The sequence below is a fragment of the Carlito syrichta genome, unplaced genomic scaffold (genome assembly GCF_000164805.1).
Source record: "Carlito syrichta isolate Samal-C Ts95f unplaced genomic scaffold, Tarsius_syrichta-2.0.1 Scaffold308874, whole genome shotgun sequence".
In the NCBI taxonomy this organism is placed as follows: Eukaryota; Metazoa; Chordata; class Mammalia; order Primates; family Tarsiidae; genus Carlito; species Carlito syrichta.
Genome location: NW_007252970.1, coordinates 491,970 through 519,188, shown reverse-complemented (window position 1 = coordinate 519,188; position 27,219 = coordinate 491,970). Strand labels below are relative to the sequence as shown.

Here is a 27,219-nt window from a genome sequence, read left to right as displayed (position 1 = left end):
CCCTGCACTCATGTGATTCCCCCCAAGCTTTATCTACCAGAAAGTCTGTAGCTAAGTACTAAGTTACTGGTGCGGAGTGTAAGTGAAGTGGGACAATGGATGGGGAAACTCAGTTGGAGGAGGCTGTATTGGAGGACCTTAAAAGAGAAAGAGGCCATCCTAGACAGGAGACCAGGCACTAATGTTTGGAAGCCACTTAGAACAATGCCTAGTCCACAGTAAAAATTATGTATGTATTTATTAAATAAAAATGCCCAACTGATATTTTTTATGCCACCAGAATTTTATTCTCCTTTAAAAAGGATATAAAAATATTTAAAAAGCTTTATTCATAAAGTTGCCATGGGTTGCCCTTTCTCAAAAACGCTCAGAAGAGGGCCACAAGAACACTTATTTGTCTGATATGCGTAAACACTGTATAGTAGTTCTAGAAACAGTATCTTCTGGAGACTTCAAACCTGGGGATCACATGGACTCAATCAGATCATCCGAGCGAAGAGACCAATCCTCACCAATATCAAGAAAGTGAGATGGCTGCATAGAATGGGCCTCCTGAGACTCTGCTTGGTGACAGGGGACCTGAGTTTGCCCTTCCTCATTGAAGACACAAGGTGGACAGTCACAGTCAGGCCTTTGGCTGGACGGTGACAAGCTGAACACTTCATAGCATGTCTCATTCTTTGGTGCTCTGGTTCCACTCTTGCTGGCTACTCTCATGGAGAAGGGCTTGGTGAGCCATGGGGACTTTTGAGGGGTAGCACATGACACTGGGAACACATACCTAGATGATGTGCCCTTAGAAGTGTAGTGCAACTCAGTGCTGTAGATAATCACGTCCTGAGAGATGACCTTGGCCCTGATGCCACATTCAGTAACACGGTAGGTAAACTGGTAGATATATGGCTGAACGTGGTTGGCAGGGCAACCCAGGCCCAAGTGTAGCTCATGAAAGTGTACATATACATCAGTGTTCAACATGAAGGGGTGTACTGTGACCATTAACCAATCTATGGAGCACAGCACAGACATTGCACGTTGTCCGGAACATGCTGAAAACACAGAGGTGAGGAGGACCATTCCTCCAATTAACTCGAAAGCTTTCATCCCTGCAGCCAATCAGGTAACAAAGCACAGGAAACAGGAAGCTGTCCAGTGAGGATTTCTAGGGCACACAAAAAAATAAGAGGCAAGTCATCTTATTTTCTTTCTATCAAAGTTCAAACATGTTTATATATATATATATATTTTTTTTTTTTTAAGGAAAAGCCTGTTCCTAAAGTATTAAGAAAGGGAAAACATTCAAGTGAGAAAGAACTTAACTTTAATTTCATTGTTAGAACTTGCGTGTTTATGGATGACTTCTTTAAGTGACTTTACCGCATTGTTCTGGTATCAAACACATATGTAGAATGACACTCTACACTGATCAAGAGTGGTACCCTTTTGTGTGCAACCACAAGACAAAACCAGAACAGAACAGAAATAGTTTTTTGTCAAACACTGAATAAGGAGACAGCAGATACAGTTTAATTCAGGATGGTGACACTTCCATCTTTAAGGGTCCCACTGACCTCACATAGATCATATTAATGAAAACCTCCCTATTGCTTTTTTTGTTAGCAATAAATTTAAGTAAAGATTTAAAAAGAAATTGTGGTTTCTTTCTAACAACCAAATGCTGAAATTTTGCTGAATGACTTGCTTAAGATGATCAAATGAATGCTTCATAAACACCAGCAGTAGCTTCAGAAATCTTTATGACCAGTAGGTTCCCTGATACTTTCATCAGGACACCTTGTAAACTAATGAAATTGCAGAAACATAACAACATCCTGGTTTTTAATTTTACATTTTTCAATGCATGTTACAGAGAAAATCTACTTGAAAGTCTTAAAGAAAGAGAGCACTGGGTTTGTGTTTTACACATTGGCAAGATATCTCCCAAAATCTTTGCTTTATTTTCTTATTTTATTTTCACTAGCTTCTTTTTCAATAAGAAGTTCTGTGGCTACTTCCTAGTCCTATTGCTTTTACCTCTTAAAGAGTGGCAGGCAAAGCACAAATAAGTACATTCTGACGTCAACTGGTGCTGGATGACTCAACAGTTAAGTAAACAAACCACTTGCTCCAGAATGAGGCATGATATTTGCTGAGGTTCCTTTCGGAAGCTGAGATACTCACCCCATCACAACTGCACTATTGTTTTGATCTAAAGTGGAATACCTCGTCCTAAGCATGTTTCAGGAGTGGCTTTCTTTTAGTAGTGCTGAGAATAAGTGTTCAAAAGGAGGTGACAAATGAAGGAAGAGGAAGCAAGAACAGCGTCATCAAATGTTGTCCAACTCAGCTTTCTTTTCAAAATGACATACATCAAAAAATGAGAGTAAAGTGTCTAACATTTGAAAGGAAAAGTACATGCATAAATGTAGGAATTCACTTCTGTACCCTGCTATGTAACCCCTGAGTAAATTAATTCATTCTTTGACTAGTATTAATTGAATGCATACTATGTGCATAGTGCTGGGCCCAAACTATCACATATCTTTCCTTCTTTATTCCCTGGTAGCAAAAATGTGGCTCTTTCTCTTCCTTTGATATCGATGAATCTGTTGCATTCTTTAATGAGAACCATGGCATTAGAAGCCTGTTAGAAAAGTGCACTGGCCTGGATGAAATGTTTTGCTCCTGATTGATACAGATCAGTCTTACTATCTGTCCCCCTGTCATTAACGACTCCTCATTCTCTCAGGGGTGTCAGGGTATAAAAGAGAAGACTAAAGGGTCTGCTGGGCTCCCTCCTTTCATTTTTGTTCATTCTGAAATGTCTCTCCTGGAACTGCTTTTTTTTTGTTTTCGTTTTTCAAAAGCAAAAATTGGCCGGGTGTGGTGGCTCACACCTGTAATCCCAGCACTTTGGGAGGCAGATTGCTTGAACCCAGTGGCTTGAGATCAGCCCAGGCAACTTGGCAAGACCTCATCTCTACAATAAATTTTTAAAAAATTAGCCATGCATGGTGGTGCACACCTGTGGTTCTAGCTACTTGGAAGACTGAGGCAGAAGGATCATCTGAACCCAGTAGGTCGAGGCTGCAGGGGCTATGAGAGTGCCACTGCACTCCAGCCTGAGCAACAGAGTGAGACTCTAACGCAAAAAAAAAAAAAAAAAAAGCAGCGGCCACAAACAAACAAAGAACCCCTATCCCTATCTTCTTACCCCTACTGCAAACCCCAAACAAACTAAAACAACAACAATGCAAATAAGCAAATTCTGATACTGGATGACTCAAGAGTTAAGTAAACAAACCGCTTGCTCCAGAATGAGGCATGATATTTGCTGAGGCTCCTTTCCGAAGCTGAGATACCCCATCACGACTGCACTTCTATCTTGTTCTAAAGAGGATCACCTTGTCTTAAGTATGCTTCAGGAGTGGCTTTCTCTCCCTCCCTCTCTCCTTTCCTCTCTCTCCTTCTTTCATTCTTTCTTAAATATCAGCTCACAGCCTAGGCCCATTTGCCCTGAATGAATAAGTAGTTGTTACCATAGGCCAAGAAAACAATTATTTAATTCCATTTTTGTTGTTCAAATCCCCCAGGGGTTCGAGACCAGCCCAGGCAACTTTGCAAGACCTCATCTCTACAATAAATTTTTTAAAAATAGCCAGGCATGGTTGCGCACGCCTGTGGTTCCAGCTACTTGGAAGGTTGAAGCAAAAGGATCACCTGAACCCCCAAATGGAGACCCAAGTTTAAGGTTGTTCTTGTCCAGGGAGTTAAGCTATCCATTTCCTCTTCTTCCCTCAAGCATCTTTCCTATACTCCTTGCCCTCCTGTCATCCAATGAATAATCCAAATAGAGTTATAAAAAGCCTAAATTTTCCTACCAACAAGACAGTTGTCCCTCAAGCAATCATTTTAGCATTTAAACTATCTCACGTCTCCTCACACACACATCTACCTCTTGAATTACAATGCACTGAATTCACCTTGAAGGAAGGGGCCCAATAACATCATTAAGTTTGGGGGTCATTTAGTACAAATTTCCAAACTTGGACAGGACAGAAAGTGTTTTCTCTGATTTTCGGAAAGTCAGGAACAGACTGCCATGTGATGAGAGCAATAAATGAAGATGCCTGTGCTGTGACAACATACCTTTGAGCTCAGACAAAGCTTAAGGAGGAAGTCAGTGGGGTGGGACACATGTTCCAGGGTGAGAAGGAGGAGTGGAGAGATTAGGGGAAAGGCAGCGTGAACTTGTGCTAAATGCTGAGCTCAGTGGTATACTTTGGGAGATGTTCCCTCTTGCTGAGCACAGGTCATCAAAATGGGCAGCCTCCCTTCCCCTGCTGCCTGCACTTCCCAAGGGAGGGTAGGGGTAGGGGTGTGTGTGTGTGTGTGTGTGTGTGTGTGTGTGTGTGTGTGTGTGTGTGTGTTGGGGGATGGTTAGAAATCATTCACAACACAGTGTGGATTCATCAGCTGGCTTTTCTAACACCTCACTGAGATGTGCTGGAAGAATGGAATCCTGGACAAGGGAGGACAAGGTGGGCTCTGGTTATTGGGGACAGAAGGAAAAGACAGCCAAGGAATGAGAAGGAGATGCCAGAAGAGAGGGTTGTGTGGCAGTGCCAAACTGAAGGTATTTTTAGCCCTAGCTTGGGCTGTGCACAGTATCCCAGGAGCTGTGGGCAGAATTCTATTTAAAGCCTTCAGAACTCTTCAGAACTGAGGTGGAGTTGAGGACTGTGGAGGAAATCAATGCAGAGAAGGGAGCAGTCACCTTGGGACCCCTGTCCAGCTTCTTGCTGAGGCTCTGGGCTAAGGAAGAAAGCAGATCTTAGGGGTTGCGTTCCCATAGCCCCATTTTGACTTGATCATAAATTATCCCCGCTATATTTCAGAAGCAATGAGCTTAGATGTATTTGCATAGCCAAGCAGGGCTCAGATACTGGCACATACCATCCTGAACTGAGCTATAGAGAGGTCAGAAAAATCCAGCCCTGCTAATAACACCTGGATGCAAAATATTTGCTTTCCCTGAAGCTACAGAGTACAAGTAGCTTTTTGTTTTTCTAGCTGGAGTTTATACATATACATTTCCCATTAGCTCCTTTATCAGAGTTTTCCTCCTTCCCTTTTTTCAAGAACCCCTTAATAAGCCTTAATAAATCCTTTACATTAAAAAAATCATGAAAAGTTTTGTTTTGGAAACACGAACTCTATTTCCTTTTCCTCCAGTAATCAAACTGCTCCTTTAATTAAGTTGGAAGAATTCAAGTGCACATTTTTAAGGCATACCTATATTAGTCACTGAGAATGATACAGTCAGATTAGTAAAGCAAGACTGAGATCTTATCTTGTAGTACTTGTGAAACCAAGACAGTCCACTTCTCATAGACAGGAAGAAGATGGAAGGGCCCAAACAAACAAAAAAAGGAAAGAGGAAGAAGAGTTGCCACTTAACTTTCCATCAATTTTTTATGCTGAAAATGCTGCTTATAAAGTTCAGCGGCTGACGTCTGTCGCTTTACTTACTTATGGAGGTAAAGAGTAGAGCAGTAGTTGGAATGTGCAGTAGACAGAAAAAGGGGTGATGTTGGTTTAAAAGTACAAAGTTTCCGTTAGACAGGAGGAATAAGTTCCAGAGATCTAGTGCACAGCATGGTGACTATAGTTAATAATAATGTGCTGTGGACTTCAAAATCGCTAAAAAGGTAGATTTCAAATTTCCTTACCATGAGCTAGTCTATTTCTGAATGTCTTACAAGAAAGATTGAATATTGGTCTAAACACAGAGTATTTTTAATCTTGCGACCAAAAAAAAATCCCTTTTTAAAAGAGACAAAAGCTGACGTTCAAATTCGTTTTGTGATGTTAGGGAGTGAACTGTGAAGTGTAATTCAAATCTCCTTGAGAGCAGACAGGGGTTTTGTCTCTGCATCTCCGCTGATGTCGTTAGAGGCACACACGTAGGAATTCTCTGCATGGAGAATGGGTAGGGGAATTAGCTAAACATTTCCACATCTGGTTTTGGAACGGTTTGGAAAAAGAACTCACTCCATAGGCTCCTGGAAGCTTTTTGGGTCGACAGTTATTTATTTTTAAAATTCAGTATACTCATGACAGCATAGTTATCATTTGTATATTGTTTTCCCAGAATCTTGTTGTCAAAACAAAAGGAAACAGGGGAAAAGGAAACTCCAAAGCAGTATGCAATTATCTCAGGGAAATATAACTGTCAGGGCTTTGATTTGCAGCAAAGTTTGTTCGCTCTCTTCCAGCAGATTTGAAGAAAAATAAATCTGAGTCGGAATAAAGATTCTTTTACAAAACAAGAACGGAAAAAGGAATGCTAACACTTTGTGAACGTTTTCGTTTAGAAATTCAAGTAGCCACATTCTGACTTTGCCCTGCAAACTACCACCAGGTTTGAGAGCCCTTTTAAATCGAGGTTCTTTTTAAAAGCCCATTTTTAAAGCATTAGTTGGTTCACTGCTCTCAAAGAAAGTGAGGATTGTGATTAATACTAATGATGCTGAAAGTACATTAAAGTGAGTTAGAAAATTAAATAACCACTTTTGTAGAATTTACATTAATTCTAAAGACTCTGGTACCGGTTCAGTTTTCTAACCTCATGAAGCACCGTGTTAAAGTAACCACACATTATTCATCATTTTGCATGGAAGAAGAATTATGAACTGCTAATGCTTAACAATGTCCATTTTCTCAACCCAGGAAAACACTTTGACTGAACCCTAAAAAATACTTCATTAAAATTAAACTAAAAAGTAGTCATTAAAAATGTTTTTTTCTGCTTCTAAAAGTAACTGCAGGAAAATTGAGAGCAGTAGGAAAGAAAAAAAGAAGAAAACACCCCTCAATCCCAAAACAAGCATTGTTACATTTTTGGTTTATATATTTTTAATTTGGGGATAAAGAGGTATACATACACATATATGATTCAAAGTCATCTCTGGAAAAAAAAAGTCAAAGGTTTTTGAAAGCTGTTTTTAATTTTTGACATTGAATTTGAAAGCAATCAAAGCATTATTTTTGTTTGGGCCATCTGGTTTTGTTCTTATAATCTGTTAAGCTATCAAGCATAGTTTAAATGTCATGGTTCATCTCATACACAAATAAAGGTTGCGAAATAAATAAGAGTCCAAGCTCCTTGTAAAAGATAAATTTTCATTGGGTCACAAATTTGGTTACTAAAAGGTGAGTAGTCCAATGTGAAATCAAACTACACAGCAAGAGTAAACTATGCCCTGACTGAACATCAATATTTCTCAACAAATACGGAAAGCCATATTTTAGGAGAAATTGCAAATATCAGGTTATGGGAACTCCTTCCCTTTTGTGCAGAGAAGCTGAGTTGGTTTATAATTTTAAGATTGAACAAAGAGATGTATTTCATAATTTCCATAAAATGTAAGGAACATCCCAGATGCATGGCCCAATTTAGTTTATGTTTTAATTTAATACTATGAGTTTGATTTTTCAGAAAACGACACCCTTTGCCACAAAGCCCCAGAGTCCCTTCTCATTTTAAAAGACAAGGTAGGTTTGTGTATGGACAGAGCACTCAACTCCATGGCAGCCACGACCACATTTTTAACCCATTAGTAGTCCCTGGGAGTCTGCCAAAGCCAGATGAAGTCCCATTCGCCTGAGATGATTTCAGGGTATCACCATCAGAAGGTAGAGAGTTGAATCAGATGTTCCTTCAAGGCCCTCACCGCCTCTTTGATACACCTGTGTCAATAAATGAGGACTCTATATGGCTTCCAAAAATGGTCAGGCACATTCCTCTTTCCCTTTCAAAATTGGGATTTTTGGGTACAGGTTTTCTTAAAGTGAGGTGCACATATATGGCCCTTTAAGTGTGGCCTAAGTCCAAAACTAACCACAGTTGACTTTACAAGCTATTTGGCTGATTTTTAACTGACTTGACCAAAACGCATCTTTCCAAAATCCCAAGCTACCTTGTGTATGCCCCACCCAGAATGTGGCCACTTGGTGCATGTGTATACACCCTGACTGAGGCCATTCACTAACCCTTGGCTCCTGAGAGGTAGAAAAGGTTTAGAAAAGCAGCCTTTGATGGAAGGCTGTGGATTGTTGTTAAGGAACCTACAATTTGGGAGGCATGCATGCATATTGGAGTAGGTAAAGATGCATTGCTCTATGACCAGGACACTGTGGGAAAAGCAAATCTCTCTCTCTCTCTCCTTCTACACACACACACACACACACACACACACACACACACACACACACACACACACACACGAGGAAATCCCCAAATGTTTCCTGCTGTTGCCCTGATCAATACTATTTCTTCCCCTTTCTAAATTCTGTAAATTACTTAAAAAACTAGGTCTTGATCTACTATAGCATCTGGTACATAGTAAGTACTCAGTAAATATTTTTTGAGTGAAAGAATGAAGGAATCAATGAATGACCACCAAAAATCACCACCGTCCCCTGTGCCTCCTTGTCTAGCCCATAAGGGCCTGAATCTGGTTACTGGATTCTCCCTCCCCCAGTCCTTTTCCGAACTCCCAGTTGAAAGCCTAGGGTAGCAGTGAAGCCTTTCTAGTCAGAGAGTACAGAGCCTTATGGGTCCTGGCCTGTCCACTCCCACACTTGCTTACCTACTAGGTTCACTGATGTCAAAGGTTCTACATCTGCCCAGCTGCCCTTTCAATTCACTCTTAGCCAGCCACCCCAAATAGAGCCAACCTTCTTTGTACCCATTGCTTCCTCTCCCCCATCCTTGTAATAAGTCAACCTCTAGGGAGAAGACAAGATGGAACTCTTTCCTAGTCTGGCCTTTACATGGGAGGAAAGAAGAAATTCTCTAGTCTCACCCAAGACTAAGTCCAGGCAAGTGTAATCAGAGAGACAGTGTAATCAGAACTGGAAGCATTAGGTCCACAAGGTACTGAAGAACGGTAGGGTGCCTAGAAGGAGCTTGCTGGCGTCCCCTGGTTTACTCAGGCAAATGGATACAGTCCCTGAAGTTGCCTGAGGATTCGCTCAGGAGGAGGAACCTAAACCATGGGCTGGATATCTGTTCCTGTGGAGAGCAGATCTACACGTCCCCTCCCGGTTCCAAATTCAGAGGCAGAAATCAGAAGACACCAGAGGTTCCTGGGAAATTGGAGGCAAAATGGGTGAAGTCTCCCCTAACCCTAGTTGACTCTTGGCTCACTCTGAGTGGGGCTCTCCACTCTGTCAGCTCTGGACTAAGAGAGAGGTCCAGGCCAACTTCGGGTTTATTTCAGTGTCCCCCAGCCTGAGTGCTCCCCAAAGTGCTTTGCAGTTGGCCCCATCTCTACATATGATAGAGTATTTTACTGGTAAATATCACTATCCATTTCTGTCACCTGGACTTTCTATATAACAAAGATTTGACTTTGGGTGTGATAGTTCCTTATCTTAGCAATATAAAAAAATGTAAAACAGAGTGTTGGCTTGGTGCCTTCTTCCTGCAATTAATTATTTGGTTAAAAAATATGTAATAGGTTGAAGTTGTGTTCATTACTTGCATATTATATAAATATTTAAAAAATATATAATATGAGGGGGAGACCCCCCAAAACCAGAATTTATTTATAAAAAATTATGTATTTATTCTTACATGTGTAAACTTCAGTCACCTTCAAAATACTCTTTATTTGATGCCATACACCTATCAAGATGCTTTTTCCACTGCTCCAGACAGTTTTTGAATTTGTCAATTTCGATGCCTTTTAGTGCTTCTGCTGTTTTTTGTTTCATCTCTTCACATCTGCAAAACGTTTCTATGTGAGGACTTTTTTTATCCAGGGAAACAAAAAGCAGTCTCTTGGGGTGAAATTGGGTGAATAGGAAGGGTGGGGAATGGGGTTCATGTTGTTTTTAGTCAAAAATTGCTGAACACTCAGCATGGCATGGGTGAGTGTGCTTATAAATCACACATGATGAAATGGGCAAACACAAAGAATCTCCAAAATAATTCACTAAAGCCAAACACAGCCTCTCACAACAACACTAGCTGATACACTGATACCGATGGATTCTTAGACCACTTACCTAGCAGGGGAAACCTGTACTACAAGTGGCCCCGTCCTCTAACAGATAATTCTGGGGGTTTTTTGGGGTCCCCATATATAAATAATATTAAAATAGATATAAAAGACTCATCTATTATATATCTGGTAATGTATACATATATGATATATATTACTATTATAACATATTAACAACAGAAAGAGAAAATTCCCTCCCCCAGTAATCTATCTTTCCTTAACAAAGAATAAATGACCTTTTTCTGGAATTTTGCTCAAGGATTAAGACTTAGAACTTATATCACTTGCCTACAAATGTTTAGGACTCTCTCTCTCTCTCTCAAATATATATATACACACACTTCTTAAAAAGATATGTTGAAGTCTTAACCCCTAGTACCTTAGAATGTGACCTTAGTGACCTTATTTGGAAACACGGTCTTTGCAGAGGTAACCAAATTAAAATGAGATCACTATGGTGGGCTTTAATCTGATATGACTGATGTCCTTACAAAAAGGAGAAATTTGGCCACAGAGACAGACACAGAGTAAAGACAATGTGAAGACACACATGGTGAAGATAGCCATAAGCATTACTCCAGTGATATATCTACAAGCCAAGGATTGTTAGCAAATATCAGAACTAGAAGAGGCTCTCCTAGAGCTGCCAGAGATTGTGGCTCTGTTAACACCTTTATCTTCAACTTCTGGCCTCCAGAACTGTGAGACAATAAATTCCTGTTGTTTTAACTTACCCAGTCTGTAGTACTTTGTACAACAGTCTTAGCAAACTAATAAATATATTTTCCCAACAAACTGAACAGACACACATGCCTCCTTCATGATATAAGAGCCTTCAACTATGAATGTTCTGACTCTACGTCTTACTACAACTTTAAATTCCATTTGGAATTAGAAAGATGATGAGACAACAGGGAGTAGAGATAAAAGGCAGAAAGAAAGGAGTCTATCAAAAGAGGTGTTGGTGCAAGTATTTGATGCCTACAGGAGAAACTGAATTAGGATGAAAGATTTGAATGTAATATCAGAAAGACTTTTCTAACTCTAAAAGTTGTCCAGAAAAGGACACAGAAACAGTATGAAACTGAGTTCACTTTGTTCCCTGTAGGCATTCAGTTAGAGGCTGGATGGCCACTTGTCAGGACAGTTGGAGAGGGAATTCCTGTCCTATGTGAGAGGCTAAATAAGACAATCTTTCAGGTTTTATCACAGAATGGTGTGTGTGTGTGTGTGTGTGTGTGTGTGTGTGTGTGTGTGTGTGTGTGTGGACATGTGTGTGTGTATGTAGGGGTTAGAGAGATAAGTGCATGTATTATAAACACATACATGCATGGGAACACATACATATACACATCATGTACACATGTGGAGGTTATTTATGTGGGTCTTCTCTTGAAAGTCTTACAGTGTCATTGGTACCAGAAGCCTCTAACTCTGATATATAGATTATATAGCACTTTCTAACAGGGACCCGACCCTCAGGCAAGTTTTTGTTATGAGTAGATATGACTGTATATTGGTAGCAATTGTATGTGGACAGTGGTGGAGGAGAAGGAGGGTGGGTCATGATACAGAGGAAAATACTCAGAATGAGGCTTACTGCCCAGCTCTAAAGGATAGAGAGGGGGCGTGGAAATGAACCTTCTAAGCCATATGATCTCTGAAAGCACTGAACTGGGGGGCTCTTTTCTTTTTTTTTTTTTTTTTGAGTCAGGGTCTCACTCTATCATCCAGGCTGGAGTGCTCACCATAGCCTTGACCCTGGGCTCTGGCAATCTTTCCATCTCAGCTTCCCAAGTAGCTGGGACTACAGGCACACACCACCATACCCGGAAAATTTTTTGATTTTATGTGGAGACTAGATCTCGCTATGTTGCCCAAGCTGGTCTCAAACTTCTGGGCTCAAACAGTTCTTCCACCTTGGACTCCCAAAGTGCTGGGATCATAAGCCACCATGCCCAGACTGGGGGTGTTCTTTACAAACTTCTTGCACAGGACTGAAATGGTTGGGGCTCTGTTCCTTGAAGCTAGTCTATAGGGGCCCTATCACAGTTATAAGACAAGTGCTCAAAAGTATACATATTTTCTATTTAATCTAGAAAGGAGTAGTAGTAATGACATAAAAATATATTTATGCTTCCTTGTAATGATTTAAGCAATTATAGAATCCAGGGATTTAAAAAAGTTTGCATGAACATATATAGGTCACATATGGCAACAAATCTCAAAATATGGCATTTTTGCTTTAATTTGGATATCTTTTATTTGTCTGAAGATTCTCCCCCCAAGAAGAGTACACTCCCTCCTGTTATCCTTCTTGATCTTTGCAGTTTTCCTGTAAGGTCCTCAAAGATAGGGATCACATGTTAAACCTTTGGAAATCAGGTCCCAGGAAGGCAGAGAGCCTTGGCCAAGATCAGGGTTGGATAAGTCCATTTGGGCCTCAGGCCTTTCCACCAGCCTGCCCGGCTTCTCTCTGCTGTTACAACACATACAAAATTGCAAGACATTATTATGAGTTCATCATTGTGAAAGGAAGGAAAGTTGTGAAGTGGCTTGGCCTATGGACTACTGCTTCAAGACACCTGGGGAATTCTGCTTCAGTGCCTGACGGACGGCTGGGTTATTTAGGAGAGGGGGCAGAATCAACTCTCAAACTGAGCAAATCAAAGCACAGAGGGGCTCTGGGAGCAATAGTCCATGGCTGGGGAAAGCTAAGAGAAGCTCTAAGTGGCAGATGGTAGTGAGGGGCAGAGAAAGACTTCCTAAAATAGACCAATATTTGAAAACAGCATGAGGAAGAATAAAGTATTCTCAGGATTTCCTATGAGGCCTGTGACACAGGCCAGAGAGAGCAGACCCAGGTAGACCCCAGCTGAGCATGTAGGTTGTACTTTTCTGGAAAGCTGAGCCTGATTTCATGGAAAACAGATACTCTAGAATGGAAGGTTTTCTTGATGCAACTTAGGACAACAAGGGCAGATGCTTAACACCGGGAGGATGTCCATGTCCATGAAGAGCAGATATTCCCATATTCCAAGAGCTCTGTGCACTCATTTATGAACCTACCCTGCATTGAACATAACACTTCTTCAGGCCAAGTCACCAGTTCTAAAATCCATCCCACTGCATTTATGTCGGACATAAAGGGATATGGAAGGGCTGTTTAATTTCCCACATGTCTACTTTCCATCAAGTTGGAACACCCTTGGGAGTGGAAAAGCAGAAGTAGGTTCAGGGTAAACAGGCCATTGGGATATTTCGAAACTTGAATAGATTATCTTGTACAAAAATAAAGAACTTTCCTATGTGTCCCCCAAAACAGCCCCACTTTTTAATGTTTTCTTTTTACTCCTATGTGATGGGAACAAAGACAGAAAGTGCATCTATCCGCTAGACAAGGCTGCTCATCAGAAGTAGCTTGGATGAGTGTAGAAACTGAGATTCCTGCAGAGGGAAGGATAGAAGGAAGGGAGCACAGGAAGGAGGGAGGGAGGAAGGAAAAAAGGGAGGCAACATTTTTATTGAGGCACTGTGCTAAGGGCTGTATATGCAATATCTCACTTAATCCTCATAGTAACCCTTTGTGGTAGGTATTATTATTAGCTTCCTTTTATGGAAGAAAAATTTGAGGATCAGAAAACTCACTAACAACACAAAGCTTTAGTGGCAAAGACAGGATTGAAAGCATCTGCCATGCTCACAGAGCTTCCATAGTTCTCCTTCTAGCTTATACCAATGCAAGAAAGTAAACACAGGGAAGGTGTTAAAAACAGAAGACATAAAAGAGAGGCATTGTTTGTTTATGGGTAGTAGAGTCTAGGGTGATGGGGGAGGTGGAGAAGTTAATAGCTTTGCAAGCAGGGAAAATTGAGAAAAAAAATGAAACAATAAATGAGAGACAGAAAGTCAAGGGCACTTAGAGTAGATAATTCTAGATTACTGTTTACATTTTATCACTCCCTATATTTTAGATTTTCTGAGAGTGAGCCGTCATTCCTTATTTCAATGTAACACATTTATTCCATGGGCTGCGTACATGCCCAGAACACAGTGAACCTCGGAACACGCTGTATATTCAGGCCTTCTCAATCTATCTTGACAAGGAAAATGTGAATGGCTTCTGTACAAAGCCACCAGATATGGCAACCCCAAGCTAAGAAGAATGACCTGCAAGCTCACCCAATAAATCTTCCTAAGTGGAAAAAAATGGTACCATACATTCTCAAACTCTTACATTTGCTATGGAAGCTAAGAATCACATATTCCTAATTCCACCCTGAGCACGGATTGTGTGTCTTTCTGATTTAATCATGTCTTTAAAAGGAATGCTAGACTTTACTTACCAAGCCTGAATGTTACACTCCATTCAGGGCTTGGATGGAAGAGAGAAAGAGTGCACAGACAGCCTAATGGTTGAGTCAGTGGGCAACTAACTTCTCATTAATGTCATGTTTTAAATAACCAGAGCTAGGCAGCCCTAGTGCCCTGACATAAGTCAGGTTTTCACAAACATTTATGAAAACTTCAAAAAAAGAAAAAAGAAAGAAAGAAAGAAAGCCCCACTTAGTGAGTTTGAAGAAAGCAGCAGGGTTGAGGCGCTCTTCATTCCTGATCAAAACCACTAGCTTGAGTTGCTGGGGAAAGGACTTGAGCTTATTTCCTCCAGTCATACCATCTGGTGATTTCTCAGACTCTTTATGAAGAATCCTAAATTGTTTGAGCCATGAACTGGCTCATAATAAGAACTGAACAACTGTGACACCCACCTGTTAGAAATCAAGACTAGGGTATTAAAACCAGAAGTGCTGGCCCATTAGCAGGGCCTGACCATTTTGTGTGGAAGGCAAACCTCTCCTAAACCCAGGGATTAGCATGCTCACATTGGGACAATAACTGAAGCAGGTGCTCATTCTATGGGTTGTTTAGATTCATTTCTCTGACTGCCTAGAGGTAGAAGCTGAAACAGATTAAATCCTCAAAGGGCATGACTCCAAACAGGGAATGGGGAGGTAAGTGAGACATTCCTTATTCTTTTCTTCCTTGGAAAATGGAAAGAGAAATTCTTGGTACAAAATGGCGGCTGCCCTGGCTATTTGGAGGTTGTGCTACAAAACTAGAGAGAAATGAACTGATTAAAGAAGGACTGTATTTATCTAGGGGTATGGTAATTTGGAGCACACTCTCATTAGTGATCTAAGTTTAAATTTTGATTCTCTAATAAGTAACACTTTCAAAATGGCCACCTTATCATTATTTATAAGATAAACTGATTTTTCAGGGAAGAGGACTTTGCTTTTAGCCTCTCTTTTAGATTTTGCTTGTGGGAAAAGTAGACCTGGAGGGATATTTTTTAAAAACAAAGTTTTAAGTAGCGTGTATTAGTTCAAAGTCCAAGGGATAATGGTTTTACTTTGTTTTCTTAAGGTCCTATGAACCTAGAAGGATCGCTGGAAACTTGGTGTGGTAGTATTCTTGTTCTGATTGCCTCGTATGGACATGTACTTGGGACTTCCAAGTTTGGTTAACTGGTCATTGGGAATAGTAAGTGATGTGGTTGGAAAAGAAAGGCAAAGCTGTAAAGGAGACAATGACTTAGCTCACCTTATGGCACAGAAATGGGTGCCATGAGTTTGGACAGACCTATATGGACAAAACAAAAGTGGGAAGAAAGTCTGGGAAAATTATTTTGTGAGACATGAGGTCCTGGAAGGCTTGAGGTAGGATAATCTAGTAGTTGAGTGACTTTAATACGTCATGAGAGACCTGAAATGAAATGGTACTGTTTTACTAGCTATGTAATGTTGGGCATTACTTTGAAAGCATTGTTTTCTTCATTTGTAAAATGAGGATAATAATAATAACAATAATAATACTTCATAGGGTTGTTGTGATTATTAAATGAGACCACGAGTGTAAAACTGTTTAGTATAGTTCCTGATATACAAGTGCTCAATAAGTGTTAGTTTTTACTAAAATTATTGTTGAATATAGAAACTTGACTAAACTGTACATAGAAACAGGGCTCATAGCACCTTTTAGAGGCTCCTATTCTATTTTCTTACTTATATCTAGACCATGTCTGAGTTTCTTAAATGCCTGTGCATTGCATTGGAGATATACAGACCTAAGCTTGAACTGGGGCTCTGTCACTTCCTAGCTGTGAGACGTTGGGCAAGTCACTTCCCTGTCCTAGTCTCAGTTTCCTCATATAAAATAGGGAGGTTATAATAGTGACCTCATGGGGTTGGAGGATTGAAAGAGGTATGAGAAACTGCACGTACGGGGCCTGGCACAGCACAAGTGTCCAATCAATGGGAGCTATAGAATAGGCTCAGGCAGACAGCCTGGCTGCAGGGCTCTTTCCACCCCCACCTCCCTCCACCCCCTGGTTAGTCCCAACTAGAGTCCCATCAATCTGCCACTCTCCTCAGGGGTTGCCGGAAATTCCTGGCGCAGATGTCTCCTACAGGGACGAGTTTTGGATATTCCTTCACCCACCCCTGTTACCACTGAATTATGCGGAGAGAGAGAAGGAGAGAAGACCCATTGAGAGGGAGAGGAGAAAACAAACGTCTTCTGTATACTCCTGCCCTGGCTAGCCCAGGCTCAGGCCTGAAATAGGTGTTCGGTAAATACTTGAGGAATGTATGTACAAGTGAATGAAAAAAGAGAGACGGCGGGCAGGCATCCGGGCAGGGAAAGAAAGAAATCAGTCGTGGCAAACTTTTCCTGACTATGCTTCCATGACTTCCCTCTATCTCAGGGGTCTCCCCTGGCTATGGCTCCACTTAGTGACCCCAATTCTCTCCTTCCTTTTACATAGATCACATGCAACACTCTACAAGCTATAAGCCCCCAGATGGAAGTCTGGGGGCTCTCCTCTTTGGGGCCAGAGCACCTGAATTTCTTAGCTGTAGGCAGAAATGTTGATCTCAGGAAGCTCAACAAGGGATACCCAGATAGAATCCCATCCATTATTTCGAGATGCCCTTCTTGTCCTGAGACCAAGCAGCAGGATGCCAGACAATAGCTTCACTAGCCCACTTCCGTTTTCATTTAACACATGTAAGCAATATGACTACCAACTTTTGCCGTGAAGAATTGCAAATGAGAGGAGACACCTGTACACACGGGTGGATAAACATGAGCACTGAACGTGCATGCTAGTCATCCAAAGAGCTAAGGCTGAGGATTATGCTTTTTACGGACAACATTTTAAAACCTTATGTGCCGTGGTTTCTCAGTACCCATCATAAGCTCAACTTCTGTTCTAACATTTGTTTCAAATAAGATTTCCTTCCATAAAAATACCACTTAAGGACACACATGCAGAATATGCATTTGGCTTTTCCTGGGTGTTAAATATTTTATTTGATGTGCTGATTTTCATACTACATCGCTGGAAAATTAATGCACAATGAATCGCCTGTGTGACAACCTCTCACCACAGAAGCAAGCGATTCAAATCCTAAATCCTAGATTATTTAACTCTTTCCCCAAAGAGCTCCTAGCCTTGATTTTATACCCACTTGCTTGTTGTCTGTAAATTCTGCAAATGACACATAAAAACAGGTAAAATATCTTTCCCAGAAATAAATAAAAAACAGCAAAACAAAACAAAAACAAAAACAAAGAGGGCAAGGATTCCACCTTTTGTGATGTGATTTAGCATTTTAAAAATATTTAAAAGGGAACCATTAAGCCAGATCATAACTTCTTAATGTAACATCTTGATTGGCTCCACATTCCTATCATCTCTGGTTTGATTTGGTTCTGGGGTCTGACTTAGTAAGTTTTTGCTTTGTCTCATTCCACATGTATTGAGAGTGAGGGATATCTGTAAGTTGCCCTTTTATCGTTAAATTAAAAAAAAAAAGGGTTGGTGAAAACCACAGCTGACTTCCAATGTGGGCAACTCCAGCTAATGGGTCAGCAAATGAGCCCCAGGGAGTGTGTTTATGACATTCTGAGGTAGGGACCCTGAGGTGGGGGTAATTTTGGCCTAGTGGCAGCTGGTAAAGCAGCTGGTGGGAAGCAGCTGCAGGATGGAGCCTACTTCTATGAAGGGTAGAATTTAAAGCTGAGCTTCTGTACAGAACTGCTCAATTTGACCTGACCCTGGGTTGAATTCTATCTCTCAGTATATGTTACCAGCTTATGCTTTGACATCAGATGCACAAGGGATTGAGGGAGTGAACTAGGGGTTCAAAGAAGGGCCCTTGGCTACTTCCTGAGTCATAGCATTACTGGGGATGCAAAGGTGGTCATTCCTACGTAACCCTCTTCCCTTTAATTTGGTGTTTTGATGGAACTTAGCATTTGAGACTGTGCAGCCAACAGGGCTCTCATTTAAAATGTAAAATGTCCTTTCATAACTGTTGGAAAGGAAGTTTGTATACATAGAGAGCATCTAGGCTTTGCCCATTTCTGTTTTTAAAAAAATCCTTCCTGACTGTAAATCCTGTGATCTGTAAATAATTTGTTGGTCCAAGAAGACCAACAACTAGCATTTTCCTACCCCACTGCCTGCCCTGCTCTTGAAGCCCACAGCAAGGGGAGGGGGAAGGGGCATCTGTGAGGGAGGAGATGACAAATGGATCCAGACATATTTATTTAGTAAACAAGCTCATCGTCTTCTAAATTTTAAAAATTAACCATGAGCGCAGGCTTCCTTTGAAAAAAGTGTACAGCATTGCCCTTAAAGCGATGTGGCCACTTCAGGGAGGGAGAGCAACATTCCACTCAGGTGCATAGCACAGCACACCTGTGAGTTTGGAAACAAAGTCTCAGCTGTTAGACCCCAGGAGGCTTGAAGCAACTCTGACATTGCATCAGGAAAGGGAGAGTGGCCAGGAAAGGACAGATGGCAGCTAGGACCCTTCTTTCCGGGGACACCAAGGTCATCTTGCCACCTTCTCCCTCTCCTCTTTCTCCTCACTTACATTTATTGAGAACTAACAATATGCAGACATTCTACTTAGGGCTTTGTGAGTCTTGCCTTATTTAAGCTTCACGATGTTCTGAGGTTGGCACTATTATTAGCCCTATGTGAGAGAGGAGGAAACTGAGACCCAGAGAGTTTAGATGACTTGTTCACGTAGGTCACATTATAGTAAGTGAACAGGACTCAAGGCCAGGCCAAGTTCACTCCAGAGCTGGTTCTGCCACCCTACCCCAGAAGCCAGAAATTTTCTCCTTAAACTAAACCTACCTTTATGGGCTGGGCATGGTGGCTCATGCCTATAATCCCAGTGCTTTGGGAGGCTGAGGCAGGATTGCTTAAGGCCAGGGGTTCATGACCAACCTGAGCAACAGAGCAAGACATCATCTTTATATAAAATTTTAAAAATTAGCTGAGTATAGTGGCATGCGCCTGTAGTCTCAGCTACTCAGGAGGCTGAGGCAGGAGGATCACTTGAGCCCAGGTGTTTGAAGTTGCAGTGAGCTATGCTCGCACAACTGCACTCCAGCCTGGGTGACAGAGCGAAACTATGACTCAGGGGGTAAAAAAAAAAAAGCTTTCCTTTGTGGATCTTGTTAAGAAGCAGATGTTCCAGGGAGGTGTAGCCCTTTAAATCTTTCGGGTCTCCTGGACAATTTCATAAACAGAGGGCCCAGGTACAGCACAGAAAATGGCCAAGGGGCAGGGGTGCCAGCAAGATGCTCTCCAATTTTTCTTTTTCTCTCAATTCAAGTGCTACTTATGATGGCCTCTGCCACAGCTCTCAGACATGTTCAGGTTATTTATGAGATCCACTAAGTTTCCATGAGGTAGAGAGGGTGGGGAGTGGATGGAGATTAAAATCAATGTTGTCCTTTCATCTCCCTTCATAACTTCCAAGCTATAAAAAAGGGCAAGTTTCATGGAGAATAAAGCAACTGTCAAGATATTTCTTATTTTTATGAACTGGTATAGTTTTACTCCCACTTAAAAATGTGGTTGACCCTAGAAAACCTCAATTAATTTAATTTGTTTTACATATATATATATTTATTTTTTATTTTTTTTTTTCTCCCAAATAGAGACAGGGTCTTGCTACGTTGCCCAGGTTGGTCTCAGATTCTTAGCTTCAAGCCATCCTTCTACCTCAGCCTCTCAAAGTGCTGGGATTACAGGCATGAGCCACCATGTCTGGCCCCAAATCTCAGTTTATAAATTCTGGTACTTGTATTCCTTCTTAGGGAACTTTGAATAAGGATTATATACAGAATGTATGCACAGAGGAAAGTGTTATAAAATGCTCTTGAATAGATTTTCTTTGACTATGATTTGATTAGCCACTCCTTTCAGCTCTAGCTATTTTGTTGAAAACTACTCTCATCGTAAAGCTCAGTGATATTTGTATCTTGCGCACTTTTTTTCAGAACTCTCTGTTCCATGTGTACTGGAGTTAGACTCTGCTTGCAGTGGAGGCCCTGCAGGAACCTGTGATTGTTTGGTGATTGCAAATTGCTGGTAGGTAAACAACCACTCCTAGGAAAGGGGAGCAGGCCCAGGACAGATGTGGGGTGAAAGTAATGTGAAGAAAATGATCTCACCTGGGTATGACTGGTCTGGGGAGAGGGGAGCCTGGAGAATACTTAAGGACAGAGAAAACATACTCTGGAGGAAGTGAGAAGGAGAAACTTGGGAGAAGGGATTCATTCAATCAAGAGTAGCAGAAAGCAGAAGAGCAGCTGGGAAATAAGTTGTTGACTTAGTTGGGGGCCCAGGGAAAAATCCAATTCAAGCAACACGGAGTGTAGGAACAAGACAGGGTTAGCAACAGCTCTGGTGTCAGGTGGTTGTGAGGACAGCATTGGGGACTGAATGTGGAACTCAGCCAGAAAGGACTGTGTTACTCTTTAAAACCTGGGGTGAGGAGGTGGGGGAGCCTAGGTGGCCTGGGGCTAAATCATAGTATATTGGGAAGAAAAGACAAGTTTGTGTGCGAAAGGCTGAACAGGTTGAACTTGTCCTTGAAATGTCCCAACTTGGAACATGCACACTCCCCAGTATCTCCCACTGGAGGAATCTGTGCTTAACTGGCTGGCAGAGAAGATTCTGGAGAATGGCAAACCTGGAGATGCATGAGGAACAGCTTTTGGGCCTTAAGGTCAAAGGGTAAAGTAGAGTCTCCTCTCAAATCCTTTGTGCTCGCCCAACTCACATTTTTCCCCTTGGGGGAAATAAGTACTGGATATGGAAACCATAATTTGTAGCTTGGGTAGGCACCATAACTCTAACCTAGCAAATGGTTCCATCAATTATTTCCAAGGACCATTGGTGAATGGAAAGAAGCCTTCCAAAGATACATGGGCACTGATGTCTGTGTGTTCATGGGCAGCGCATTCAAGATCTGGGACTCCATATCTCAAAGGATGTACAGTAGGCCTCTAGACTCAAAGGGTAGGAAACCATTGTTTTATTATCATTACTTCATGAGGTTGAACAGCATTTTTTTATTCCATATCTATTCAATTTTATCCAAGGTGATAAGTGGGATGGGTAACGTTTTTCCTATTTTGCACAAGAGAAAATAAGTACAAATCAATTATTTTTCCTTAACATGATTTGGGGTGGCTGTGTTTAATTCAACCAGGGTCTTGCTATCCCCTTTCATTCATCCAACGAATATGTACTGAGCACCTTCTTTGGACCTGCATTGTGAGGTGTTGAGAATATACAAAAGGGGACTAACACAGGGTTCCTACATTCATAGAGTTTATTTACAGTCCCAAATGGAAGACAGACATTAAATACATAAACTCACACATCATTTTTAAACATTAACTAGTTAAACTAAAAAATGTGAAATTAGGGTTGTGGTAAATGATACAAGGGTTAGAGTCAAGTGTTATAAGAAGGTATAACAGACAGATCTAACCTAGTCTTGGGGCCTAGCAAGGCTCCCCTGAAGAAGAGACATTTTTGCAACTGTTGTCAGACTCAGAGTTAAAGCTGCAAATGGGGAAGATAGTGAGCACATATCAACGGAATGGCCAAGTCTGATGCTAGAGTTGGAACCTGGGTGGGCATAATCTTCTTCCTGCAATTCTGTTAGCTTCAACTTCCTCTCTTCCCTGCTATTCTTTTCTCTATGCCACAACCAGGTATCACCTTCCCCCTTATCTGAGCACATCTCAGGTGGGTCTCTAACTTTCACCTTTGAAAATGAGTTAATAGAAGTGGGAATCAGTGCATGAAAATCCTGCCATCCTGGAAATGGTGTTTGTGCGTGCATATGTCTTGTAGGTATGGAATAATTATGATAATATTTAAGAAACATTGCCTTAGAGATTGCCACTTCTCATCCACTGCCACAAAATTGAAATTACCTGGGTGCTTTTCTTTTTGCCAATTTGTCTTTTAAATCCGAAGGAATTGAATTTAGAGTGTTTGCAATGGCAGAGGAACAAGGAGTAGAGATCCCTGTGCAAACAATTTTGCCACTCAGGATAATACCCTTGAGGTTCATTCACTTGGAACATATTTATTGTCCATTCCTTTTTATTATAGCACAGTTTGTTCAACTACTCACCTATCAAAGAACATTTTGGTTGTTTCTAGTTTTTTTGCTATTACAAATAAAGCTGCTATAAACATTCATGTATGTATTCATGTATTTTGTGTGGACATAAGTTTTCATTTCTCTGGGATAAATGCCCAGGAGTGTGATTGCTAGGTCCTATGGTAATTGCATGTTTAGTTTTATAAGGAGTTTTTCAGAATGGTTGTAGCATTTCATGTTCTCGCCAGCAATGTCTGAGAGATCCCGTTTCTCTACATTCTCATCAACATTTGGTATTGTCACTGTTTTTTATTTCAGTTGTTTTAATAGGTGTGTAGTTTTATCTCACTGTGGTCTTAATTTGCCTTTCTCTAATGATTAATGACAGTGAACATCTTTTCATGTCTTTACCATCCATGTTTCCTTTTTACTGAAATTCTTTTTATGTTCTTTGTCCATTTTCTAATTGAATTTGCTTTACTGTTGTTTTTATAAAGTTCTTCATATACTCTAGATATGAGTCATTTGTCAGATGTGTGGTTTGAAAATATTTCCCCCCATTGTTTAGCTTGTCTTTTCATTTCCTTTCACAGAGCAAATGCTTTACATTTTTATTGGGCCAATTTATTGATTTTTCCTTTTATAGATTGTGCTTTTGGTATCAAGTCTAGAAACTTTTTGCCCAGGTCCTAGATCACAAAGATTTTCTCCTGTTTTAAAAAATTTTATAGTTTTTACATTTAAGTACATAATCCATTTTGAGATAATTTTTGTATAAAGCATGACACTTAGGTTGAGATTTGTGATGGTTAATTTTATGTGCCAACTTGGCTAGGCCACAGTACACAGATATTTGGTGAGACACATCTAGATGCTGCTGTGAAGGTGTTTATTTAGAGTAACATTTAAATCAGTATACTATGAGATTACCTTCCATAATGTGGGTGGGCCTTATCTAATCAGTTGAAGGCCTTAAGGAAAAGACTGACTTCACCTGAGGAAGAGGAAATTCTCCCAGCAGGCTGTCTTCTAACTTAAACTGCAGCATTAACTCTTTCCTAGGTCTCCAGCCTGTTGGCCTGCCCTGCAGATTTTGGACCTGCCAGCTTCCACAATCCTGTGTGCCAAGTCCATAAAATCAAGCCTCCTCCCTCTCTCTCTCAATACACACACACACACACACACACACACACACACACACACACACACACACACACACACACACACAAACCCTGTTGACTCTGTTACTTTGGATAACCTTGACTACTATAAGGTGATTCCCATGCCTCACATAGATGCATAATTTCTCCATCACCATTTCTTTTAAAGGCCATCTTTCTTCCATTGAATTACATTTGCATCTTAAGAAAATCAGTTGTTCATACTTATGTGGGTCTATTTCTGGGTTTTGTTTTATTCTATCAATCTATGTGTCTGTCTCTGCCAATACCACGCAGTCCTGATTACTGTAGATATATATTAATAATAGGACCAATTGATTCCTCCTACTTTATTCTTCTTTTTCAAAATTACTTTAGCTATTTGAGTTCCTTTGACTTTCTGTATAAATTTGAGATAAACTTTTACAAAAGTCTTATGGGGGTTTTGATAGAAATTATGCTAAACACATATTCATTTGGGGAGAATTAACATCTTTACTATGTTGAGTCTTCAAATCTGTAAACATGGTATGCCTCTCTATTTATTTAGATTTTCTTTGATTTCTTTCATCAGCGTTTTGTAGTTTTCAACATACAAGTCTTATGCATGTCTTGTTAGATATACATCTAAGTCTTTTTTTGAGCAACTATAAATGGTATTGTATTTTAATTTAGGTATTTATGTATTTATTGTTAGTATATAGAAATACAATTGACTTGTGTATACTTATCTTGTATCTTGTGACCTTGCTGAACTCACTTATTAGTTCTAGGATTTAAAAAAAATAGTTTTCTTGGAATTCTCTGTATAAATCAGCATATCATCTGAAAATAAGGACAGATTCATTTCTTTTTTTCTAATCTGTATGCCCTTTATTTCCTTTTCTGACATTTTTGTACTGGTTAGAATTTCCAGCACTGTGACAAATAAGAGTAGTGAAAGTGAACATCCTTGCCGTTTTCCTGATCTTAGGGTGAAAGCATTCAGTTTTTCACCATTAAGTTAGCTGTAGGGCTTTTTTTTTTTTTGTGGATGCTCTTTATTAAGTTGAGAAAGTTCCTCTTTATTCCTTGTTTGCTGAGAGATTTTTTAAAATAATGAATGTTGAATTTTTTAAAAATGCTTTTTCTGCATCAATTGATATAATCGTGTGATTTTTCTTCTTTAGCCATTAATGTGGTCATTCCCATTGATTGGTTTTAAAATATCAAACCAGACTTGTGTATCTGGAAGAAATCTACTTGGTCGTGGTGTGTATTTCCTTTATGTTGCTGAATTCTATTTGCTAGTATTTTGTTACAAACTTTTGCATGTATATTCGTAAGCGATATTAGCCTGTTGTTTTCTTGTACTGTCTTTGTCTGGATTTGGTATCAGGGTAATATTAGCTTCATAAAATGAAATGGGAAATATTCTCTCTATTTCTATTTTCTGGAAGAGATTATGTAGAATTGGAATTACTTTTTCTTTAAATATTTGGTATAATTCTCCAGTGAAACCATCTGGGTCTAGAGATTTCCAGTTGGGGAATTTATAAATTATGAATTTAATTTTCTTAATAGTTATGAAGCTACTAACTATATTTATATTGGTGACTGTGGCAGTTTGTGTTTTTCAAAGATTTAGTCCATGTTGTCTAAGTTGTTATATTTATGTGTGTAGAGTTGCTAACATTTTGATGTCTGAAGGGTCTGTAGTGATATCCTCTGTTTTTTTCCTTATTGGTAATTTGTTTTTTCTCTCTTTTTTGTCTGTCTTGTTAGAGGTCTGTCAGTTTTATTGATCTTTTACAGAGAAACACTTTTTTGTTTCATTAACTTTCTCTGTTGTTCCCTTTTTTCCAATTTCTTTGATTTCTGCTCTTAACTTCATTATTTCTTTCTTTCTGCTTACTTTGTATTTATTTTGCTCTTCGTTTTCTAGGTTCTTGAGGTGGGAGCTTAGATTTCTGATTTGAGACCTTTCCTCTTTTCTATTGTATAATTTAGTGATATAAATTTCCCTTTCAGCCTGGCTTTTTGCTGTGTCAAATTTTGAAATATTGTATTTTTATTTTCAAGTCAGCTCAATGTATTTTAAAAATTTCTCCTGAAACTTCCTTTCTGACCCATAGATTACTTAGAATATGTTGTTTTGTTTCTAAGTTTTCCTGTTATCTTTCTGTTATTGATTTCTAATTTGACTCCATTATGGCCAGAGAACACACTGTGTACAGCCGCAATTCTTCTAAATTTGCTGGTTTGTTTTATGGCTCAGAATGTGGTCTATCTTGTTCTTTGTTCTATGGGTACTTGAAAAGAATGTGTATTCTGCTGGTGTTGGAGGGAGTATTCTATACATGCTTATTAGATATTTGATGGTATTATTGGGTTCCATATCTTCGTTAATTTTCTATCAGGTTGTTTTATCAATTGTTGAGAGAAAGGTGTTGAAATCTCCAACTACAAATGTGGTTTTGTGGATTTTCTTCTTTCAGTTTTATCAGTTTTTGCTAACATTTGCCTCACAAACAATTTTGTTGTTTTGTGCAAGCACATTTAGGATTGCTATGTCTTCTTGATGGATTAAGCCTCTTATCATGATACAATGTCCTTCTCTGTCTCTGGTAATTTTCCTTCTCTAAAGTCCATCTGATATTAATATAGAAACTCATGTTTTCTTTTGATAAATGCTTGCATAATAGATATCATTCCACCCTTTTACTTTCAATCTTCCTATATTGTTATATTTAAGGTGAGTTTCTTATCGAGTACACATTGTTGGTTCTTTTTTTCTTATCCACTCTGCCAATCTGTGTGTTTTAATTGGTGTATTTAGATCTTTTACTGTTAATGTAATTACTGATATATTAGGGTCTATGTCTGCCATTTTATTTTCTATTTTCTATTTTCTTTTTTCTGCCTTCCTATGAGTACTTAAATATTTGAGGGAGGTACTGCATCATTTTGATTTATCTATAGTGGTTTTGAATGTATATCTTTATATAGATTTTAGTGGTTGCTCTGGGTATTACATTGTATATACTTATCACAGTCTATTGGTAATGTTATTTTACCAGTTCAAGTGAAGTACATAAACATTACCTCTATTAATGTCCCTTTATCTCCCTAGTTTATAACTGCCTTAAATATTTCCTCTACCTATGTTTGGAATAATATTAGACAGTTATTATTTTTGCTTCAATCATCATACTAAAATTTGAAAGCTCAGAGAGGAAGGAAAGCCTTGAGTTTTATTTGTGTTTCTGCTATTGTATTCTTTATTTCTTCTTGATGTTTCAAGACATCTTGTTTTATCATTTCTGCTTTGTTTAGAGAACTTTCTTTAGCTATTCCATTATTTTTTTTATTTATTTTTATTTATTTATTAATTATTTTTTTTGAGTTGGAGTCTCACTCTGTCGCCCAGACTGGAATGCAGTGGTTGCTCCTGGTCACTGCAGCCTCGTCCTGCTGGACTCCGGCGATCCTTCCGCCTCAGCCTTCCAAGTA

General features: G+C 39.7%; 1 protein-coding gene across 2 annotated transcripts in view; it reads right to left on the bottom strand.

Moving 5' to 3' along the window:
* Positions 1-271: 271 nt before the first annotated feature.
* PLAC1 (placenta specific 1) overlaps positions 272-27,219 on the bottom strand; it is an 89,034-nt gene continuing 62,086 nt past the window's right edge. The window contains exon 3 of one of the 2 annotated variants that reach the window (XM_008066289.1): positions 272-1,162. In XM_008066289.1, coding sequence (XP_008064480.1) covers positions 466-1,104 — 639 coding nt within the window. In that variant the 5' untranslated portion in view covers positions 1,105-1,162 and the 3' untranslated portion in view covers positions 272-465. The remainder of the gene's footprint in view (positions 1,163-27,219) is intronic. The other variant, XM_008066290.2, reaches the window with a different exon arrangement.